Genomic DNA, 23028 nt, shown 5'->3' on the forward strand with positions numbered 1-23028 from the left:
CAGAGCTTGATAGTAACAAGGTTTGTACATGGAGTGAAGTCATAGGAAATTAAAAGGCACAGATTTTTAGTGTTCTTATACATACCATTAGATGCAGCAGTGACTTCCTCTCCCTCAGCACTTTCATAATTCATGTTGCTGTCTCTGCTTGCAGCTGAGCCTGTTAAAAGGGTGCAGAGATTACCACCAAACCTCTAAAGGTCTCAAGAAAGCATAAAGCTACATGATGTTTAAAGGCTCATCAACACTGGCGACTATCAGAGGTCGCACGACCAAATTGGTGCCAAAACAAACAATCGCAAATGGTCACTTTGGTCGAAAAGCGACCGTTTTGGGTCAGTTGTTAGCTGCTTAATTTTTCAGTCATGCCACTGCAGTCGCAAACCTACTGAACCAATTAAGTTTCCACTTGGGCTTGTTGGTTTTTCATTATGAATGTGTAGAAATGCGCGTAAAGGACACAGGCAAAAGAAGGAGCACGGTTACATGCTCCATGTCTATAACCACATTCCTCCTTTTGCCTTTTACGCGCAATGCCACGCTACTGAACTAATCGGCGGCACACAAACAGGACGTCTGTATGTGCCTTACTTTGTGCGACAATGGCGTGACTTATGCGAGCTGCTGTGAATGGCACCAATCATGAGAAATTTCGGTCTGGCGACAAGCAGATTGCGCTTGCCATTGTGACCCACTTCTTAAGCGCCAGTCGCATCCAATCGCACAATCTGTCATTCATTGGTGTGAATGCACCTTAGTTTTTGCAATGCGTTTATTTCTTGAGATGTCTGAAAATACACTATTATTTTCGCTGGCAATGAAGCACTCGGTGAGATGCGTTGAAAAAAATTGAGCACGTGGTAATCTTTATACTGATGCAATCTCATCTTCTCAGTTTGGCTGAATATGCAGAAGTGAAATTCATTTATAACAAGTAAAAACTACAGAACTCTCCTTGCAACTACTGGCTTTATGTACCAATAGCTAGAAAAAGCATCTCGTGCCCACTGAAACTTTCTGCCAAGGTGCACAAAGTGCCACCCCAGGCTCGTCAGTGAAGTCCTGGTGCTCATTTCAGCTTTGTTGGGCATTAACGAAAACTTAATTTTCAGATGTAGTTTGACTTACCATTTACAGGGGTAGAAGAAGCAACCGTGCACTGTTCCGGCAGGAGGTGATCCGTCAACTACGTATGTCATGTTGAGTTTTGATCTGGCAGTGAAGGAGGAGGAGGATAGGCGGAAACGACGCCCTCTCACTTGTTTCTGAAGCCGATGACTCTCAAAACGGCACAGCGTTTCACTGAAAGCAAGTTCCTCCAGCTCAAACTAAGGGTGGCTCCAAGATTTGTCTGCTCCGAGCTGGAGCACAAGAGCGACCAGTCGAATGTACCACCAGTATAGTCATCTCCAGAGCTTTCAATGTTTCATTCTGTGCCATCCTCGAAATCGGTAAACACACTTTCGTCCAATTCAAGCATATCATCAATGATGTGGTATATTTCTCTAAGCTTGTCTTTCTTTTCTCTAAGCTTGCCTTTCTTTTTGCATGCAAATATGAACATAGTGGCATAGGCAACAAGGGATTCAAGGTGCACTGTTTTCTTGAAGGTGGTACAGTGAAATCTTGTTAACACGTACCTGGTGGGAATGCAGCATAGCTACACACGAAACAGTAGTATGCACTAAACACCAAGTACAAATCTGCATTTCTTTATGCACGCTGCCGCAACCAACACAGAAAATAAACGTGATGCCGCAGTAAATGTTACCATTACCTAAAATGTGCACTACGAGGTTATTGTTCTTTTTCCAAAGCGTTGGAAAAATTTCAGCTCAGTTGCACCATCAAAAAGATGTCTTTTTTTTTTTTAATGGGCAGAGTTATCAGCAATTTAAGGTAGTCAAAGAGTCAATGAGGGCAGAGAGTAACCTCAATTCAAAGGTTGTACATAGTATCATTGCAGAGGTCTTCTGCCACACCAGGTGGCACAACCAGCTTATCAAAGTGATGTGCGCATTTGCTTCTACCAAAAGCACTGCTTAGTTTTGAAAAATCTAGCCAAAAAGTATCGTCATTTCTAAGAATGTAGAATGTACATGAAACATGGCAATATTTCTGAAAGATGACAGAAAGAGTGGGTAGGCTTTTGAATGCAGGCTTTCTGTTTGGCATGACAGCATTGTATAGTTAAGCCTGTCTGCTCACCATGCCTAAACAGGTTTGCAGGGCCCGTTTAGGCTGAGAAAATTAAATCACCTGAGCAGTGCCATCCTCATTGTCAGTCTTCATCATGAGTGTGGCATGTCCTTGGGGTACAAGCTTCTTAAACACTTCACTGAAGAACTTGGACACTTGCTTGAACGTCAGCTGGATGGCTTCATACTTGCGCATCTCCAGAGCATTCATCAGCTCCTGGATGGACTAGAGAGAGCAAGCTGGTCATTATTATGCTTTGCTCATTTAGCCATCGCCTAAAGTCAAATATATATCTAATATTGCTAATTTCTTTTTCTTTACAGTCCTATTCTTCCCTGTATAAACTGTTCTGTTTAAATTATGTATAATGTCTGTAAGCAACTAAATCCTGCTTGTTAAAATTTAACATTATTTATATAATACATTGGGGTGTCTCTCTGACAGTTTTTTTTACTTTGGGTCACCCAATCATGATACTTATTTTGTACTTGCTCAAATGTACAACATTACTGTAATAAATCTAGTGTAAAGTGCTTCTTTAAAGGGAAAAAAATGCTAGTAATTGCTAGTAAAGTATGACAGGTAACAAGGCCACCCCAACTTTAGATACATATTGTTCTTTAAATGTATGGTGGCAAAGAAGCTGTTTAACTACAAAGCCACACCTACACATACTAAGAAAAGCTTTCAATAATATCCTTCCCTGTGTAATTTTCGGCAAGTACACCAAGGCAAGTTTTTCGAAGATGCGGTTGCATTGTGGGTTTGCAGACTGAGGCACTTTTTGGAGTACAATGTCAGTTTTCGCAAAGCCACTCGCACAGTAGAACAGTTCCCTTTGATCCCAGTGCACACACACTTAAAGAAAGACTGGCGCATTCTTGACCTGTCCCTCCTTTTCTTAGTGTGTACTCTGGACATCATGGACTCACCCAAGCTTCAACACTGGAACAAAAACAGTTGGGAGCTTTCAGAAAAGCCTAAAATTACAAAGCGCACAAGTGGCGTGTTGACACCTAGTGAGAACGAATAGCAACATACAGCATATACAAATGTTTCCTGCCAAAACAATCGCAGAGTCTTTGCGGCATATACATGTGCTGCACCGCCTGTGCCATTGAAAGCCTCCTAGCGGGCGCTTGAGAAAGCACGCTTGGGATGCAGTAGCAGATGACGGTCCCGCTCAGGAGGCCTCGTGGGAATTGATTACTACCGTGTTGCTGGCAAGCTTGTGCAGGTACTTGAGCACCTCACCACAGAACAATTCTTCTTTGACAGGCCTTGAAGCTTTGGCGGCCACACACATGTGGTGCGCTTTGCTAATTTTGCTCCAAAAGCGTGAATCGGAGAAGCACGAGCAACAATGCAAAAAACTATGGTGGAAGGTTCCCTCCTTTCCCAAGGGTACTAGCATGGCCACCACCAGTGGCGCGTCCATCGGCACGCACTATGCATATGTAAACAAATGAACACAAAGTAATTAAACACTTGTAAATCCTTACGCAAGGAGCAGTTGTTAAACCTTTCTAAACACAGATGACTAAATACAAAAGAATAACAAAGAAATTAATCACTAACGCTTGTACGACCAGTAAGTGGAGCCAAAGAGGGACATGTTTGTTAGAATACATACTAAGGAAGCTGCAAAATTTTAGTGGTAAATTACAAAATTTTTTCAATTGTGGTGGCTCTCTCCTTTTAACCCTTTGCTGCACAATGTTGCTTATTCACAACATAAAAAGAAATAGCCACAAGAACACCGGGTAACAACATTTGGAGCTTTTTCTGGACGTTGCCTTTCCATAACCTAGCTTCGAATATTGCGCCATTATGTGCTGCCCTAGTGACAAAGCAGTAAGAAAAGCATGGCAGACACTTCACTAGTGCACCAGAAAAAGAAAAAAAATGATATTTCTATGCTTATGCATTTTTCATTGCATCACCAATCGATTTTTCATTGAGACACCAATCAGCTTTATTACTCTACAATAATTTGTTTGGCACAAAGTTGCTATGCTGCAAAAATCCAACAAAGTGCACCGGGTTTTCTTTTCTTATCACAGAATAGGTGAAATCGTTTTTAAGAACCTCTATGGGCACGAAACACCAAAGATATGTATGGGATCGAGTATGACCCCGAGTATGTTCCTGTTTTTTGGAACTGTGATTCGTTGAGACATGGAGTTGATGTGTGTATGTATCAGAGAAATCACAGTGAAAAGCCATGATGAAACCTCCGACATATAAGCTCCACCCCCTGGCAGAGCTCAAGATCAACCTTGCTACATCACTGTGTAAGGCTAGAAGAAATCAACTAAAAAGAAAAAAAAAAAGACAACCAAGCAATGAATTAGTGGAGAAGCTACCCAAATGAAGAAAAGGAACCCTTCAAGTACTGTGTCCACCTCGAGAAATTGCAAGAGATCAGAGATATTTCTCAATATTCTCAAGCTTCGTTCCGATACACACATTTGATAATCTTGTCACTTGACCCAGCGTGGGCATTGAGTGGCAGTGGTGAAAGTTTCCTGGATGCACGGAATGAGTTAACATCAGTAGTGTGGAAGTTGCCTTTGCAATAAACACAAGAACATTATCACACAAACTAGCATACTTTTCTGCATGCACAACCAGGTGCTTCGTAAGTAGCAGCGATGAACATTTTCTGGAATTCTACAAGTAACTGCTTGAAGCGTGAAGCATAGCTTTGCCCAAAAAGCAAGATAAACTGGTTGTTCATGTAACAATATAATGTATTTTTCTGATGATTACATACAAATAAACCTTTTCTAGCAATTCTGCCAAATACACATTGTTGCTAACGCAACATACTCCTTTCTGTGCAATACAATTTTGTGCGTCAAATTTCTTTTACAATACAATCCTTATTGTTGCCCAGTTCCCTATATATAATATAAATAAATAAAAAGTTGTGCGGTACGTATTTCTGAGAAAATTGGTCAACTGAACAGCATTCTCCATGCCCTGGCAGAGCAAGCGACTGTTTACACAGAGTGATTGAATTTGTGAACTACTCGAAGAGGTAGGTGCACCACAGTTAAGGATTAACAAAGCTATACTGGCCTTAAGTTATTTACATTACAGTGTATGTTGCTGTTAATTATCAAAATGTACAAAAATAATTTCTTAGTACAACATTTATAAGAAACCCTGACCTTCAATATGACGGCATGCAGTGATCAACCATGGTTGAACAAGGCGAGAACATTCCTTGCTCACCCACTCATCATGTCCTATGAACTCCACCTCCCAAGAAGCTTGTCTCATTTATTCTGGCACAAAGTGAAATGCATACCTTTTGGCATATTTAGGGGATGGACACTTAAAAAATGTGCTGGCTTAAGATTCCCACTAGTCACACTACTTTATGCACTAACATGCTCCAATTTCATTATTGCAAAAAATATGCTCCATGTAATTATCTGGCAGATTTAAACAACTTGGTTATACTGGGTAAAGCATATCACAATTTACTGTAATGTGCACTCTTCAGAAAGTGGAACAATGAGGCTCAGTTAAACCTCAATAAAACCAAGTTGGTAAAATCGACACTTTATACTTCATCATATTGAAATTTTGCTACAGTAGAATTTCGATGATACAAGTCTCCCAGTATGGCACAAAAATTGGTATTACCCGAAATTCATATCACCTAAAAACGTTTAAAAAAATGGAGAAGGTAAGAGGGGCCAACTTGCTCAAAATGTCATATTTTTTCCCTTGCAATTCTAGGACATTCCTTTACCTCGTGTCAGAATAATTCAAAGAAATACACAACAAAATATGAGAAAATTTCACTTTTTTAGTCTGTTGTCTTCGAAATCAAGAAGAAAATCAGGCTTCGGGTGGTGCTGACACAGCAACACTCTGCAAGTTGTTGACAGCAAGACTCAGTTGTGTGTGATTGCTGACTCCTGATTAAGTTGCAAGGTGTTTGAAAATGACCGCTAAGTTGTATGGTACTGCACAAAGCGAAAGCCCTCTCTCTCTCTTTTGAGGGAGTCCCTTGCATTTCTGGCTACAGGAATGTAAACGGTGTGCTTTGGATTGATTGTTTGTATCATCAGCTATGGCGTGAAAAGCAGTTTACAACATTATTATTAGCATACTGAAAGCTAATGGACTTGTGCAGGACTTTTGAAAAATTTGTTATCATCCTGAAATTCGTATCAAGTATGATCGTATCACCGAGATTTTAATGACAGAAGTTTGACCTTACTTTCAAATAAGTAGTCGCCAACACGTTTTTCTTACAAAGAAATAGTCATAAAATATTTATGAATAATCGGGCAGTCCAAAAAACAAATATATATATAAAAAATGTGAATTTCAAGTCTACAATTAAAGATTAAAGTAGCCGTTTGATGCTGTGCCAATAAGTATCTCTTCACAGTGCCTGTGCAGCACTAACAAAACCGGGGAAAAAGATGCAGGTCTAAGGCACTGAGATTGGCACAGTGAAGCTTTCACGTCCCTCTCCTAACGTAACCTCCTCTGCCACCAAGAGTTGGACACCAGCGAGTGCTATGTTCCACGTGCACACATCTGCAAAATCAAGAAAGATTCAGTGTGGCGGCTGAAATTTCAGTCAGCGTTATGCATTGACGGTGCCGAAAGTTAAGTTTTAAAAAGACTCAACACAAAATGTGAAATTTCGGTCGCTGGCATGCATTTGTTGTGAGAACATCTGCATACTGGTTCTGGTAGCAATGCGTCTGTTAAGAGGGCAAAATTAATTCAGAGTGATTAAATATTCTTTGAAAACTGTACGTTTGTTATTTCATATAATTGGTTGAATATTACAAGAGAAAATGAACGTCAAAGTAAAATTTTTTGAATTTCGTACCAAAACCCCAGCGCTGGTGTGTCAATGTGACGTCACAGATTCCAATACATTGTTTTCGCATTTGGGTCCCATCGGATCAGCAAAATTTCCAGAAACTTGCCATTTTCAATCTCTGCCTTCATTACGACATGATCTAGTCCATTTTTACCGATAACCAATTAACTATGCTAATAAACTATGCCAACTATGCCCAATAAAGAAAGGCGTTAGGCAGGGAGATACGATCTCTCCAATGCTATTCACAGCGTGTTTACAGGAGGTATTCAGAGACCTGGATTAGGAAGAATTGGGGATAAGAGTTAATGGAAAATACCTTAGTAACTTATGGTTCACTGATGATATTGCCTTGCTTAGTAACTCAGAGGACCAACTGCAATGCATGCTCACTGACCTGGAGAGGCAAAGCCGAAGGGTTGGTCTAAAAATTAATCTGCAGAAAACTAAAGTAATGTTTAACAGTCTCGGAAGAGAACAGCAGTTTACGATAGGTAGCGAGGCACTGGAAGTGGTAAGGGAATACATCTACTTAGGACAGGTAGTGACTGCAGATCCAGATCATGAGACTGAAATAATCAGAAGAATAAGAATGGGCTGGGGTGCGATTGGCAGGCATTCTCAGATCATGAACAGCAGGTTGCCATTATCCCTCAAGAGAAAAGTGTATAACCCAGCTGTGTCTTACCAGTACTCACGTACGGGGCAGAAACCTGGAGGCTTACGAAAAGGGTTCTACTTAAATTGAGGACGACGCAACGAGCTATTGAAAGAAGAATGATAGGTGTAACGTTAAGAGATAAAAGAGCAGATTGGGTGAGGGAACAAACGCGGGTTAATCACATCTTAGTTGAAATCAAGAAAAAGAAATGGGGGGCATGGGCAGGACATGTATGAGGAGGGAAGATAACCAACGGTCATTAAGGGTTACGGACTGGATTCCAAGGGAAGGGAAGCGTAGCAGGGGGCGGCAGAAAGTTAGGTGGGCGGATGAACTTAAGAATTTTGCAGGGACAACATGGCCGCAATTAGTACATGACCGGGGTAGTTGAAGAAGTATGGGAGAGGCCTTTGCCCTGCAGTGGGCATAACCAGGCTGATAATGATGATGATGAATTAACTAAGCATGAGAGCACGTTGTTGGGCAAGTCGGTCGTACATACTTAAAGAAGGGAATTGCGCTAAAAAAGACACGGACGAGTCCATGTCCTTACTCGTCCGTGTCTTTTTTAGCGCAATTCCCTTCTTTAAATAACTATGCATGCATGCACGCACACACGCCGACACACGCGCACGCGCTCTTCTAAGCACTCCCATCCCCTCTCTAATATGTGACTGGCTTCCCATACTTCACACACACACTTTCTTCCACTCCTAATGCTAACGCATCATAAATTGTTTTCAGCTAAACAGTATCAGTGTCATAGAACCTATATGAAGTTTTTTACTGTGAAAGTTGCCCCAATTATAGTGCTCAAGGAATTTAAGTATGCTTAGTTTCAAGGAGTTTTAAGGCGTCTGAATTTCTTTTTCCCAATTAAAAGCTTTTCAAGTATTTCAAGGAGGTGTACGAACACAGCATTTTCATGCTGCACCAAAGAAGTCCTCATAAGTCCTTCACTACCATGCCTATAAAAAATAAATCTGACAGTTTTTTTAACACACTGTAAAACATTTCCATTGAAATTCTTGTGCCAAAATTGCCATGCATGCTTTGAAATGACGAGTAAACTTCAAAAATTTGTCAGATCTGACAATATTTGGCAGAAACGGGATTCTGGAAATATAAAACATAGACCGGAGGTATCGTTGAAACTAGCCTACAGTGTTCCAAGCACTTGCTCAATAAAACTAAGCAAAATTTATGCTTAGGCCAACTGCAAAATAATTTTTAAATTACAGCAGCAGTGAAGAAACAGAAGCTTCTGTTGTGTTCTCTAATTTTCCAATGCGACGTCTACGCTGTTTTAAAGATTTCGCAAACAACAATAGATGCTCACGAATGTGTTTCTTTATAATTGCATTAGCAATGGTTTCACTGACGAACTGACATTTGCAGCAATTCTTGGAGCAGCAAAATCATAATTTTGGGGCATTGAAATACAGATTTCGCAGCCCTTTGGAGCTAATAAATGCCTAAGCTGATAAAAACTTAAAATTGATATCATTCCAGGATGTATTTGCTTGCTGTAAAATAATGCTGCTCTGCCTCTAAATACAAAAAAAAGGGAAATCTAAATTTCAGTATCCCTTTAATTTAAATGAAGACAATGAACCTGTTCACCAAGCTTGCTGTAATTAATTTACTTCAAATTGAGTGAAACTGCTCAATGTGTGGGACTGCCTAGAGTCACTCTGGAGCAATTTTAGAACAAGTGAAACTGAGCTTTGGAGCAGTTTAGAGCAGATTAAATTTCATTTCAGAGCAACCTTATGCAGATAAAATTTCATTTTGAAACAATTTGGAGCAAGCCAATCTGAATGTTGGTGTAATAATGGAGCAGGCAGCACACTTCGAAACCACAGAGGAACACAGAATAAACCAATATAAGAGCTGTTCTGCAACTGCCTTAAAACATCTTAAGCTGAATTTTGAAGCAGATTACCCCGATACTGAAACCATCTAGTGCATGAAAATTTTGGTAATAGTACCTGTAAATTTTTAATTGGTGGTAACAATCACAAAAAACATGTATTCGTCATGCAAACACCTGCGGTGTTTTCACCTGTTTTACTGCACCAGCAGCCAGCGTCCGAGCGTAAACAAACTCGACCCCACACTCTGCAATACTGGCACGCCTAGGGACAAACACATAAAACGCGCTAAGGATCTTCTCCTCTGTAGTGCCTAGGCAGAGTCATATATTCAAGGAGCAAAAGCCCCCGCATTTTCCCTCTCACACCCGCTTTTACTAGTGCCTGCGCGCAAACGTCCGGCACCTACGCAAGTGCCATGCCCTGCTGCACCTAATAGAAATTGTAAAGTCGCATCCCAGTCATTCCGCAATGCATAGGTTCTTTCTGTTCTCGTCCTCCTTCCACCGTGCTTCTGCTCCACGGACCATTTGAAGCATTCTTTGGGTCAGTTGTACAGTCAACGTCCGTTTTTTCAGACTCTATCGGTTGTGAAAACGACCGAAAAACCGGGCAGTTCTACAAAAATGAATGCATGTCTTTTACTGCCTTTAAGGTCTCACATTGTCACAGGCACATCCAAAAAAGCTCCGAAGGCTTGCCAGTAAACTTATTAGGCATATCGGTGGTTGTACTGTGACATGATATGGCGGGTGCACGCGTGTATAATTAAGGAATACATACTGTGTCGAGTGGCAATTGCCCATTCCCACGCTTATGCTTCACTGCAATACATTCACGTATGCTTCACCAAGTAACATTGTTTTATTGAGGTGAAGCTGACTTTCGGGATATCTTATTTTGTTGTAGAGCAAGCTGAACAACAGGGACAACAGAAATGCAGAGAAAACAGGAGGAAGTCAGGAGACAGAAATTCCAAGACGATGAGCAAAACAAGAACAAAGTGAAAGCAGGAGCCAATGTATCGACAAGTGGACTTGTCTTCTTCAAGGCCTTGAAGAAGGCAAGTCGACTTGACGAAACGTTGGCTCTTGCTTTCACCTTGTTCTTGTTTTGGTCAAGGACAACAGAAAGGCACATCTGACACACACAGCGCTGTGTGTGTCAGATGTGCCTTCCTGTTTCCCTTGTTGTTCAGCTTGCACTACAAGAAAATAAGGTATGCCGTACCAGCAAGCGAATCGCAAGGACCACAAAGGCGAAGACGGTGCTATTGCTGACAGCAGCAAATGCTTTCAATGAAAAACACAGCACAGAACAGCAAGACGCTTAAAAGCGAATGTCAAAGCAGCCAGGCTTAGCGTTGCCGTAATGATGGCTTCGGCTGCCAGCGGGTCTGCGTGTGAGAGCACACTGCTTCGAAGTGGCAACATAATCAAAATGGTGGCGGTTGTGGCTTTCATTAATGCCCTTTCAGACCTGCGGTCGAGTGGTGAAGTGTTCTTGCCTGTGAAATTTAAGACGTTCTTATGCATTTCCCTCTGTGGGGTACGCTGCGGTACTCCGAAGCCATCCGAATGATCGGGCATCCGGAAAGTCGGTCGTTGAGTGTACACTGGCAAGTCATCCATCGGGCAACACGCCATCAAAGACAATTCGTTACTATTCCTCTCTGTTACTTGAGCCAGCATTACCATGAACTTCATTCCCTTTGAATAAAATTACAGCTATTTTTCCCTGATAGAAGCACAAATTCCCTGAGTTTTCCCTGAGTATTTTCAGACTATTCAAATTCCCTGAGAATTCCCAATTTTCCCAGTTGGTAGACACCCTGTTTTCACTGCAATTTCCGCTACTTTGCTTATCTAAAAAAATTTTCTGGTTTTTACTACATCAAGTTAACGAGGTATTACTGTATACCACCACAGACCCAGAGAGCTGCATGGACCCTAGGCTCGTATAACGAAAACCCATTCCAATCTGTTTTTATTGCGATAGCCATAACATGGACACTCCAGGCGCGTTTCTGCCCCCATCGCCATAATGTTCTGTATAAAGTTCAAGGGCGATAGCATCGTCACTGAGCGCCGTACGTGCGAGTGAAAGCATGCGAGGGTGAGCCGACGAACACGACTCAATCTCGCATCTTCCGCCGTCTTCGTCTTCGCAGGGGCAGAAGGGGGGGGGGGGGGGGTGCGTGTTCAACTTAGACGGCTGCTGCGTGTGGTGCTGCCGTGCAGGTCCTATCTTGAAAGCGCTAGGTGCGCCGGGCGCTCATAGCTTCATGTGCGCTGTGTTCTTGCAACTTAGTTTGCACTGAAGCGAGAAGCAGCGCAAAGGTGAATTCGCTCGTTGCTGCTGCTGCTCTTCCTCACATGAGCGTTTTGACAGCGAGTGTGCTCACTCATCGAGTGAGATGTGTTTACGTTTGTATGTGTGCATGTGAAACCATGCTTGTTAATTTAGTTAGTAAGCGAATCTTTACAGGTTCATACAGCTGATAAATCTACTATCCTTACATCGTACAGCTGTCTATAATTTGCTGAAATTGAGGGTTCAACAGAAGCCCGTCTAGTTGGGATGAAGCATGAAGTAATAAAACGATGGTCACCGACCAACAGAAGTGCTAAAAAATGAATCAATCTAAAAGACGTTTCGGCTTCGCTACGGAAGCCTTTTTCAAAACGGGATGATGGAAGGTTCATGGAAGCTTATGTACACTTCAGAACGTGACGTAAGCAGGGCATGTATGACGGGGGGAGGGTTTCCTCATTTCGATTGAGCGTGTGACGCGTTTTTTGCATCTCCTGTGAATCCAGATACAGCTGCGATTTCAGGCTTCTTTCTCGGCCGATTAGTCGACTTGGCCCGATTTGGCCGAATTAGTGCACTTTGTGCACTAATTTTCTATCAGGCGAAACTATGCCTTTTTATTCCACATCCACCGTTAGCCTTTCGTGATAGGTCAAAATGGCTTAGGCCTCGCCCATATAGGCAAGTTCTATGTTATAGCAGCCCTGGGGGCAAAGACGTCCGTCCACTGAACCCGTGCTTCCCAAATGTCTAGTTTGCTCAAAGCGTCCTCAGCCTACTTTTCGTTGTCTTGCGCCTCAGCTAGGGAGCGCCGCTCGGCCCACTCAACCGTACTGCAATAGTACACTTAAATACAGCTGCCTTAGCTGTTCCAACAGCAGCAACGACAGCCAAGAGTGCCGGAAGTGCTGAAGAGTTCAGTGTTACAAGCGCGAAAATTACGAGAAACTGTGTGAGAGGCACCGTCGCGCGGTGTGCAGAAGGTGAATGGCTGCACTTTTCTTCAGAGAATGAATCTGCTCGCTGTTCACGGCAACTGCCGAAGCACACATTCCGAAGCTGTTCTGGCGCAGATTGGCACAATTTAGGTCAATTTTCTATGTTTGGCACAGTTTGGCGCAGGACTGCGTTTGTAGCAAAATGGCAATATGTTGGTTTTTACAAAATCTTATGAGTTTCTCACTCACAGCTGCTAGCTTTGCCACATTTTCAGCAAGGCTCTAGCATCAGCCAGACTCAATGTCATCAATGCTCTTCTGAGTCAGCCCAGCTTTGATCAGCCCTTCGTAATGCTCAAGCATTCCTTTAGATGACACCAGGCACTTTTCAATGGTCTGCTTTTCCTTGTAAAGCCTCTGTTCAGCAACTGGCTGGTTCCCAACTGGCATCAACCGATTACTTGGACAACAGTAATTCAAACAAGCTTAATTATTCGGACTACTACGAGGCACCATCACTGGCCCATAAATATAATGTATAAGTAAGACCGAAATTTCAGACATTTTAAGGTACGCCACTCTGCAATTCGAACTCGGCCTACACGACTGCATGCTAATCTGACCGCCGAATTGAGCAGAAACAGCTATATTTTGGCTTTCACACATCGCTGGCATCCCCGCAGCATGGGGGTCAGCGATGTTGCCCACACCTCCAGGAAACCGGAACCAGCGAAGCCTAATTAATCCAGCACCGACCACGCCCAAACCATAGGGCAAGCCATTCGCGAGTCCTGCGGTGTGGGCTCTGCACTTCCAGCGTTTGTTTATTGACGTCTTAAATAGCGACACGGTCGCGCCGACTCCACCATCCATGTCAGTGCCAACGAGGACAGTGAGTGTTGGTTGAAACTCCACCACTATTCGGCTATGATAGAGCAGTTGACTTCTGGACTGCTATATTGTAGCAATGCATGCTGCTCAATTATATAGATGCTGCCCTTATCATCCACCGTTCACAGCTGGCTGATACCATTGATAACGCAAGCAGAGCGCTGCTCTTACCACTGACAAAGCACAAAAAGGAGTGGCACAACAAAAGGTATCACTATAACATCGCGATGCTGTTATGGTGCCAAAGGTTGAAGATTCGGTGCATGCATTGATTGTACTTTTGTCCACCTGAGGCGAAAGCACGATAATGACAGCGATATGAACTGAACAGATCGTAGGCAAGCGTACGTTTGCACAGGAACACACTGACAAACTTCAGCTTTATTTTTGGACAATCCATTTCAGGGATACTTTCACTTTCGCGACTAGCACCAAACACATCGACGGACGAGAGCATTCATGGCACAGTGCCAAGAATGCTGTCACTCAGGCACTCAGAATGCAGACATGGGTGCATCTGACGCTAGTGACACGAAACCCCACAAATGTGAATGCACCTTGAAAGTGGTCATCTGAGAATATGGCACTTTTTTAGCCACTCGTGGAATAAAATCACTTGTTTTCTGGAGAATATGGATACTTCCAACTCCTCATTATTCAAACTTTTAGGCGGTTCCTATCGAGCCCGAATTATCGGTTGGTGATGTACAGATAACGTGAAGTTCAATTTATGAAGCTGCTTTAGTCATGCGCATTATGCACGTCTGTGGAACACTGCAGCCACACGTGTAATGCACAATGTGCAGTCGCTAATTTTTGTGCACTTTGGCACAAAATACTGTTTATTTTGTCATTCTGTACACCACTTGGAAATTTTAAGTGGTTCGCAAATAATGTTGATCAGGAAATCAGGCGCGTTGCCAATGTCGTGTCTCCTAGCTGTATGGGTGCACCTCCCGTGACCATCCCAGCAGGGCAATGCAGATTTTCCGATTTCCGTCGGTAAAATGCGATCGACAGCACCGTGAAGCCTAGAGCAGTGCTGTACTTTCTGACAGGTATGTATTGGCATATGCAGTTACCTCTCCCTTTTTGTCAGTACTAACTCGTACGAATAATCTCAATGAAGATGCAAATGCATGTTTGAGCTAGCGAAATAAACTATCTCTGAGCTTGCGCGACCTGGTTGAGTGAAACGCGAAGTTTTTTCTTCTCCATCGTATCTGTACGTCCGTTGCTAGAACGCTGTCATTTCGCAACTTCACAGTGCACAGTTACAGCTTTATAAATGCTCAGCGAATGCTCGTGATGTCGGCGCAGTTATCTGTCCAAGCTAAGATCACCTGCACTGCCAGGCTGACATGCTAAACAGCGTGCACTGTGGAAGTAGCTGATAGTGATAGCTAGCAATCGTTGCTAGTTGTCATTTCGTCCCTCTTGTCAGCACCAAGTACAGTGATATTTACTTGCAGAAGGTTTTTATGTTTGTTTAGCCAATCGGGATGTAGTATGGTATGTAATAAGGCTCATTTTCCTGTGCAACGCCTTCTGGAGTCGAGTGGCGTGTTTTATTGTGCAACTGACTCTTTTCAGGGGCACCTTCGCTGTCACCCAGACATCTGTACTTCATACTGAGACGTGCACTTGTTGATCTTTTTCGGGTGATCGCTTTTTATTGTGAAAGAAATGTTATCGCTCAGTGCAGAACGTGCCCACATGTATCGGAAGTTTCTCGAATGTTATAGATCGTTCTATCCGCCCTGTGTTGTCGCCGAACCTTGAGTAATCTGATTGCATGCATGCGCGATGCCAATGGCGTAGAACTTTCTGGAAGACACGCGTGCACCAGCGATTACTCTCGAACGTTTGATAGCTCATGTATAAAAGCTGATGCGCTTGATCCGCTGATCAGATTTGGACGATCACCGACAGCGCTCGCCGGTATCGTTGTGCTTTAAGTGTAGCTTGTTTTTGTGGGCACAGGTTCGGCTAATAAAAGTTGGCTTCGTCATTCACAGTATTGCTACCGTGTTCTTTGGTGTCACTACTACGTGACAATACCGACGCTGTTTTTGTACACGCACCAGTTACAAAAAATGACGCGGTCGACCGCTATTGTTCGTACCGCGGCGCGTTCTAAAAGGAAGACAGGCGCCCCACAAACAGGGAGGTATCACTGATTTTGGTCATTCTGACCATTTTTTGGAATTTTCGTAGATGTACACACATTTTATGTGGGTAAATAACATATCCAACTTGGCATTCTCTTGGCCTCCCCACTGCCTCTGTATGTATGAACGCCTAGCACTATGACACACCATAAAGCAAGACATGCAGTAGTGCAACGTGAGTCACCCTAAGAACTACACCTCATGCCCTATTTGAATCATGCGTTTTTGTGTGTACTTATACTGTTTTATTACATGTTCACTTTACGCCACAGGTGCAGCGGTTTCAGGCCAAGGAGGAGCTTGTAAAGCATTGCCGAAGCTCTTCTTCCAGCCATTTGTCGCGCTGAAGAAACCTCCGTGTAAAAGCATTCACCAGAGGGCTCCATGGCTAGCTGACGATTAAAAAAAATTATGGAGTTTTACGTGCCAAAACCACTTTCCGATTATGAGGCACACCGTAGTGGTGGGCTCTGGAAATTTCGACCACCTGGGGTTCTTCAACGTGCACCTAAATCTAAGTACACGGGTGTTTTCGCATTTCGCCCCCATCGAAATGTGGCCGCCGTGGCCGGGATTCGATTCCGCGACCTCGTGCCCAGCAGCCCAACATCATAGCCACTGAGCCACCACGGCGGGTGGCTAGCTGACGATGACAATATGCCATGGCGCGTACATGTTGTTTCGGTTTTGTCTCACACGCTGCTTGTTTGGTCGCGAGTCTCACATGGGGCGGCTGCCAAGGCGCCTGCCAAATTGTTTTTCGTGGTCACCGTACGATGGCACCACAATGCATCGCAAAAGGCTGATTTCTCTATGGCACCATCCTCATTAAAACTTTTCTCTATAAATCGCTCGTACACCCAAAACTGGAATATACATGCTCAGTGTGGGATCCCGGTATTGAGTGTTTCATTCAAACTTTGGAATCGGTGCAAAATCGTATTGCAAGATGCATACTTCACAACTACTCTCGTCTATCTAGTGTGTCCACCATCAACACTACTCTGAACCTTTCTCTTCTTTCCTTACGAAGAAAAGTGTCTCTGTTATCACTCTTCCACAAAATTTATCATCATCGCCATCTTAAATAAGTCCTATCTGAGCCAGAATACATTTCGTTCCACAGAGATCACCTTCATAAAGTAGGCGTCCCATTTTCTCAAACTAACTCATATTTTTATTCATTCATTCTTAAGACAAGTAATGATTGGAGCCGCCTGCCCACATGAATTGCCGCAATTACCGACACTGTGACTTGTTTAAATCTCCTATTGAAGTTATTGTTTATATTCAATAATTTGCATTTTGCTGCAACGTAGTTAACTGTTGTTTCTGTTTTTGTTTGCTGTATTTCTGTGTTAATACATTTGTTTTCCATGAAGTCCACTCCATTCTGTAATGCCCACGGGCCCTGAAGGTATGTAAATAAATAAATAAATAAATAAATAAATAAATGAAATTTCCTTTTGCTTCATTATTTCATCGAGTGACGGCTCGCCGCGACCCTGGCAAATCCTCGAAACCAAATACCCGTGATAAAGGTTAGATAAGGTGGAAAATAAGATTACGCGAAACAGCGTCCATGATCACACGATCAAACCCTGCAATAACCATTAAACCCATAAGTCATGTGAATGTCACCCGTTACCTCGTCTGGTTTTTCCCTAATTGGCCTAATTGGCAATTTTTCCCTAAGTTGGCAACTGGAAACAAGAGTCACGAGGAGTTGAGAAAGTAAGCGATCTACTAAAGGAGAGAGCCAAAGCAACAGCAAAACAGGAAGGAAAAACGAAAATTAACAAATTTAACCTTTGCTTGTGAAACTATTTATGGATCAACATATCTTTATTTAAAAAGGAAGTAGAGAAAGCACCGCCAGAAGTGGAGAAGGATTCCATGTGTTTTGAATGACACTTCTACCGTCATCAGTCTAACCGCCTGACGAAGCCACTTCTCTGCTATGCTTATGTGTGTACACAGTTTTTCTAACCTTCTGTGGTGGGCACAGAATGTCTAGAACCGCAGTGTCCTGCGCTCTACGCAGTTGTATGGGACTGGCATCCACGCATCATTATGCAACTTCCAAAATAACAATACGAGTCGGCTTTTGGCACTTAACCTGGCAGAGCAATAAATTAGGGATCTAAATGAAGTGTGGTTGTTACGCAAATATATATTTATCTGTGTTTCTCTGGAGCTTATTAAAAAACAACGCTACTAATGTTCTTCCTGCGCTTCTTTCCTGCATGAGTCGGTTTGATGTAGTTCCTTGTTTGTCAAGCACAGGAGAGGTCTATCTTACAGGCGTTTACCTGTGAAATACACCTTATTTCATTTCTATTTTGCGGGTTTAAGCATTTTTTATGGCGAAGGGTGGGCATTATTCACATTTACACTAGTAAAGGTACCCCCCCCCCCCCCCCCATTTGCACAGAAAGGTTACCTTGGGTTACCCCCCCAAAAAAAATCCTGGGTACGTACGTGCCTGGACCACACATTTACCTTTAACTTGAAGCTGAGCGATATTGTTGGCCTACTGTATCGCACTTATTTTTCCTGGAAACGTGTTTATATTTTATTTCATTTGCATTTGTGCAATATGAAGAAAACATGAAGCACTTAAAATTCTAGGACAGGTCTTTCGCACCTTGCCTGTTAAAGGGTTAAAGAATAAAGACGACCTGTCTTCCCTTAATGCACACCTGGTACTTTCAGGTCACAAACAACTATCAGTGTGACATAACATTCTTGATAGCAAAGTAGCAAGCATAGAGTGTTAAACAAAAAAAAAAAGCACATCAGACTCTAAAGGGTCTGAGCTCTGGCAGCATGTGTTGACCGCAGCTCCTACTGGCACAGCCTTGATGAACTGGCGCAGCATTTCAGCCACTGAGTTAGCAAGACTGGAGGGCAGGCAACATCATTTCAAATTAGTCATGATTTGTTTATATGCCTAATTCCCCCCCCCCCCATTACAAGCTGAAAAAACAAAATGCTGTGGGCTACAAGTATGGATTACCAACATGACCATAGATCAGTCCCACTTGAGCTCCCAAATGGTTTACAAAAGACTGTGTTTTGTGTTTTTAAAATTCTCATGTTCGATGCCCTTCAAACATCACAAATCAGTATGTGGCTATAATAATACTTATAATCCACTTTTGCGTACTTCATGCCCAAATTTGTGGTATTTAAATGTAGGGACCACGCACACGATAAGCCTCATCAAAACTGAGGAATCCTACGCAGTGAACCTACTTGGCATGCGTTACCAAACCTGCACTGGCTTTGCACAGACATCACTCACAAACGCCAACTGAACATAACTTCTATGCTCAATAATACAGGCATAAGCTGACCCTTTCATTCTTACAAAACCACAGCAGAAAATACGTACACTGTGTCCACGGTCAAGCTCTTCCTTGCGCTTTGCCAGCTTTTCCTTCTGGTCCGAAAAATTGATGAACTGGTCCAAGGCTTTCTTGTTGACGTGGCTGTATTTCTTGAGCTCATGATTACATTGCTCAAGCTTCTTGAACAACTGTAACAAATTAACATTTCCAATTTTCACATGCTGAAGGGAGTAGTGCAATAGGGAAGGAGCCACACATAGTAAAACCATTCAAGTACTCCGATACAATCGCCTAGCCAGGCACAACACTAACAGATGAAGCCAAAGAGCATGGTCAAAGGGGGCCAAGCAGGTGCACTTTCAAAGGCTGGCTTGGCGACTTTCATATCTCCACACAGGATAGGCTTACTTTACATCATCACTACATGGTGCCTTACAGCAGAAAGGTGGATTTCAGGGGCTAAGTCCAACTTGGGTTTGACAATACTTATAATCCACTTTTGTTTTAAGATATCTTGCAATATCTGAAACTGCCTAGCAGATTTACTTTTTTTTATGTTTGACCTTGGTTGCATTCTTTATTACCGGATCAAATTAAAGCAACGTGGACGGATTCACAGGTTTTAAGGATAAACATATTTTCTGTGGTATGTGAAGGCTCTTTTTTTGAAATGACACCCCTAGGTGTAAAAGAACTATTCCTTCTAGAAATATATCTTAAAATATTTTCACATGTGAATACATTTGTTGTTTTGCAGAGCTGTTTTTGTCCATCTGAACAGCCCTCTAATGGTTCTATAAGGCTTTACTATTTGGACTACAAATTATCCATGGAATTGCATACCCTCAGGCACCAATATGACATCAAATTGGCATCTAATAAATAACAAAGCTGTCACTGCTCATTCATGCTGTTTGTCACCTACCAACAGAAGCAGTCGCATACCTGGCTACGATTCTATAATCACTTGGTTAAAAATGCGGCCTTTAAGTTACAGCAGCTGCAAAAATCAACACCACGGTGTATGTCGCGACAGCTAAAAGATCCTGCACTTACAGTTCTTCATCAAAGATTAATCACTGCAGCATATGCCACGGAGAATCAGGGAGGATAAAATGCTCATGCTTTCCTTGCAATATCTGAAATTGCCTTGCAGATTTAATTTTTTTTAATCTCTGACCTTGGTTGCATTCTTTAGTATCAGGTCAAATTAAAGCAACAGAGACAGATTCACAAAACATTTGCCGCATTTGAACAATGAGAGAAGTGCAATGAACCTTCAGCCAAATGGTTAATTCTATTATATTTGAGCAGTTACAACATGCTGATTCTATGGACATTTCCAAGTGAACTTTGCGACAACAGATAGTGACCATGCAGCCCTGAAGTCACAATGCGGGTCTATGCACGGCACTAAATGCAATGAAAAGGTGTGTTGATCATTACTGCCTACTAATGAGTGTGGTGATGCTAACTGCGCCATTTCATTTACGTTGGATGCCAGCCACACCCGCTTTGCTTTGTACATTTGCAATGCACAATTTGGCTATCTGAACTAACCAGTCTGCGGCCAAATACACCTGAATTAACGAGAGCTTAAAGGGCCCCTCACCAAGTCTGGTCATTTTGAGCTGACAAGCGCAGAGCATACAATGCGTGCCAAATATTGTATCTGCAGAGTATTACATTACTACACACCGCGGAAACATCTGAAAATTTCAAACCGAACGCCATTTTCCCTTTCCCTTGTGGCGACCGTGCTCCAAGCCAGACAGTGATGTCCTCGTGTCCCTGCACCTATGTGCTCGGGTCCGCAGTGTGACGTCGCTCGTAGTGACACGTGACTTCGATAATTATTCAAGGCACCAACTGTTATTTGCGTGATCTGTTGCTTGAATTGACGAATGGAAGTTTAGAGAAATAATAAAACACACAAATGGAATGTCTGCGCATTTGTTGTTTTACTTCGCACCGAAGCAAGAGAGATGTACTTCCGCTTAGTCTGCTTGTTCCCACGGTCGTGCAGTCACGTGCGTAGGTACCAAAACTATGCCATTTTCTACCGTGTTCCAGCGCATGATCATGCTCTGCGATCTGCTTGTTCTGCCTCGGTATCCGTGTAGCACTGAATTATACCGCTAGTCATGCGACCTTGTGCACTGCGCGCAAAATTGTGCGCTGCGCGAAACCAAACAATCACAATAGCAAAAAAAAAGAGGGGGGGGGGAGAGGCAAGGAGAAAATGAAGGCGGAGCCCATGACGTATGCGTCCCACAATCCTCGAGGTCTGGTATGGCAGAACGCAGGGAAGAAATTTTGCATGCGGAGGCTAGACGGGGCAAGCGGAGAGAGTGTCTCACTATGCCGTGGAGCTCGCCTCCTGAAGTCACGGGTTCGCAGCACTCAAATATTTAAATCTCGGCTATTAATGAGCCGATATGAAAAACTTTTGCAGCAGAACGCTCCCTGGAGGAAACGTAGCAACGTCCAGCGTATAACCAAAATTTGCTATGGGGCCTGGTGAGGGGTCCTTTAATGGCATTAAATAATGCATACACTTGGTAGGACCAGAAGGCGACTCAGAATTATACGATTTTCCCGAATTGGCAAGGGTTGAATTATCGAGGTTTTATTGTATGTGTCTGAAACACGTAGAAAAATTATTTTACTTTAGCAGAGCAGGGTGTCACTGGCACAATAAATTACCAAGTTGTTCATTGTAGTTAAGCAATAGAGAAGGCACGCTTACACATAAGCGTCATTTCACGCCAAGTGTCCCATATGTGTCGCTTGACCATCTCAGATAAAAAAAAAAAAAAACAGAGAGTTGGGCAAGTTGGTTGTGCTTCATTTTTAAAGAACTTCTTTAGTGCAAGGAAAGACAGAAAAGCACACGCTAACAATGTTGTCTACGTGTGCTTCTCTGTTATGCTGGCCATGCCATGCCAAGGCCATGCTGTGCCAGTCACAAGACAGTTCAAAATCCAATGTGAAGGCAGTCAAAGCTGCGTTACTTTATAGACGACGTAAATAACCAGTTTCACCCAAAAAGTTTAACAAGGCAGTGAGTGGCACTAGCGGGTCATCTCCAAATATCAAGGAAGGGTGTAATGGTATGTGTGACGCAAATAGTGTAGAACTTTGTGGAAGACACGCGGGTCCGAGTGATTACTCTGAAACATTCGACGACTAATGTATAAAAGCCGACGCGCTTGACCCACTGATCAGATTTCCGACGATCGCTGACTGCATTCGCCGCTATCATTGTGCTTTAAGTGTAACTTGCTTTTGAGGGCACAAGTTCGCCCAATAAAGATTTAGCTTCGCCATTTAGTTTTCCTACTGTGTTCCTCCCTGTTGCTACCACGTGACATCTGGTGGAGGTGCTAGTGCGTTCATATACCAAATGCCACCACAAATGCGTGATCCAAGCCCAAACCCGATGACAGCACCAACGACGCCAAGGACCAGCGAGCTAGCCGTAAGCAGCAAGGACTGCTACTGAATATGGACCTCTTCCCGAGAAGAACCAGAGGAATCAAGCCAGAGTCAGCAACCCCAATGGCTGCCCCAGCATCCCCCTTTCTGCTGCAACAATCTCGAGACCCACCAACCTTCCATGATCATTGTCTGAAGACCCAGAAACCTTGCTGGAGATGTATTAACTAATCACAACTTTCAACAACTGGGACTTCGCCGACAAGCTGCGGCATGTATACTTTGCCTTGGAAGACACTGCCAGAATGTGGTTTGAGAAGCGGGAGTCG

At 43.0% G+C, this 23028-nt stretch overlaps 1 protein-coding gene across 3 annotated transcripts in view; it reads right to left on the bottom strand.

Annotated features, from left to right (window-relative positions):
* SMC3 (structural maintenance of chromosomes 3) overlaps positions 1-23028 on the bottom strand; it is a 463962-nt gene that overhangs the window by 60583 nt on the left and 380351 nt on the right. Inside the window, exons 26-28 of one of the 3 annotated variants that reach the window (XM_075676311.1) lie at positions 19306-19449; positions 2260-2424; positions 1278-1302 (exon numbers count right to left, since the gene is read on the bottom strand). In XM_075676311.1, coding sequence (XP_075532426.1) covers positions 1300-1302; positions 2260-2424; positions 19306-19449 — 312 coding nt within the window. In that variant the 3' untranslated portion in view covers positions 1278-1299. Of the gene's footprint in view, positions 1-1277; positions 1303-2259; positions 2425-19305; positions 19450-23028 lie in introns of those variants that run through there. The other 2 variants (XM_075676309.1, XM_075676310.1) reach the window with 2 other exon arrangements.

This window comes from Dermacentor variabilis, unplaced genomic scaffold, assembly GCF_050947875.1.
Source record: "Dermacentor variabilis isolate Ectoservices unplaced genomic scaffold, ASM5094787v1 scaffold_12, whole genome shotgun sequence".
In the NCBI taxonomy this organism is placed as follows: domain Eukaryota; kingdom Metazoa; phylum Arthropoda; class Arachnida; order Ixodida; family Ixodidae; genus Dermacentor; species Dermacentor variabilis.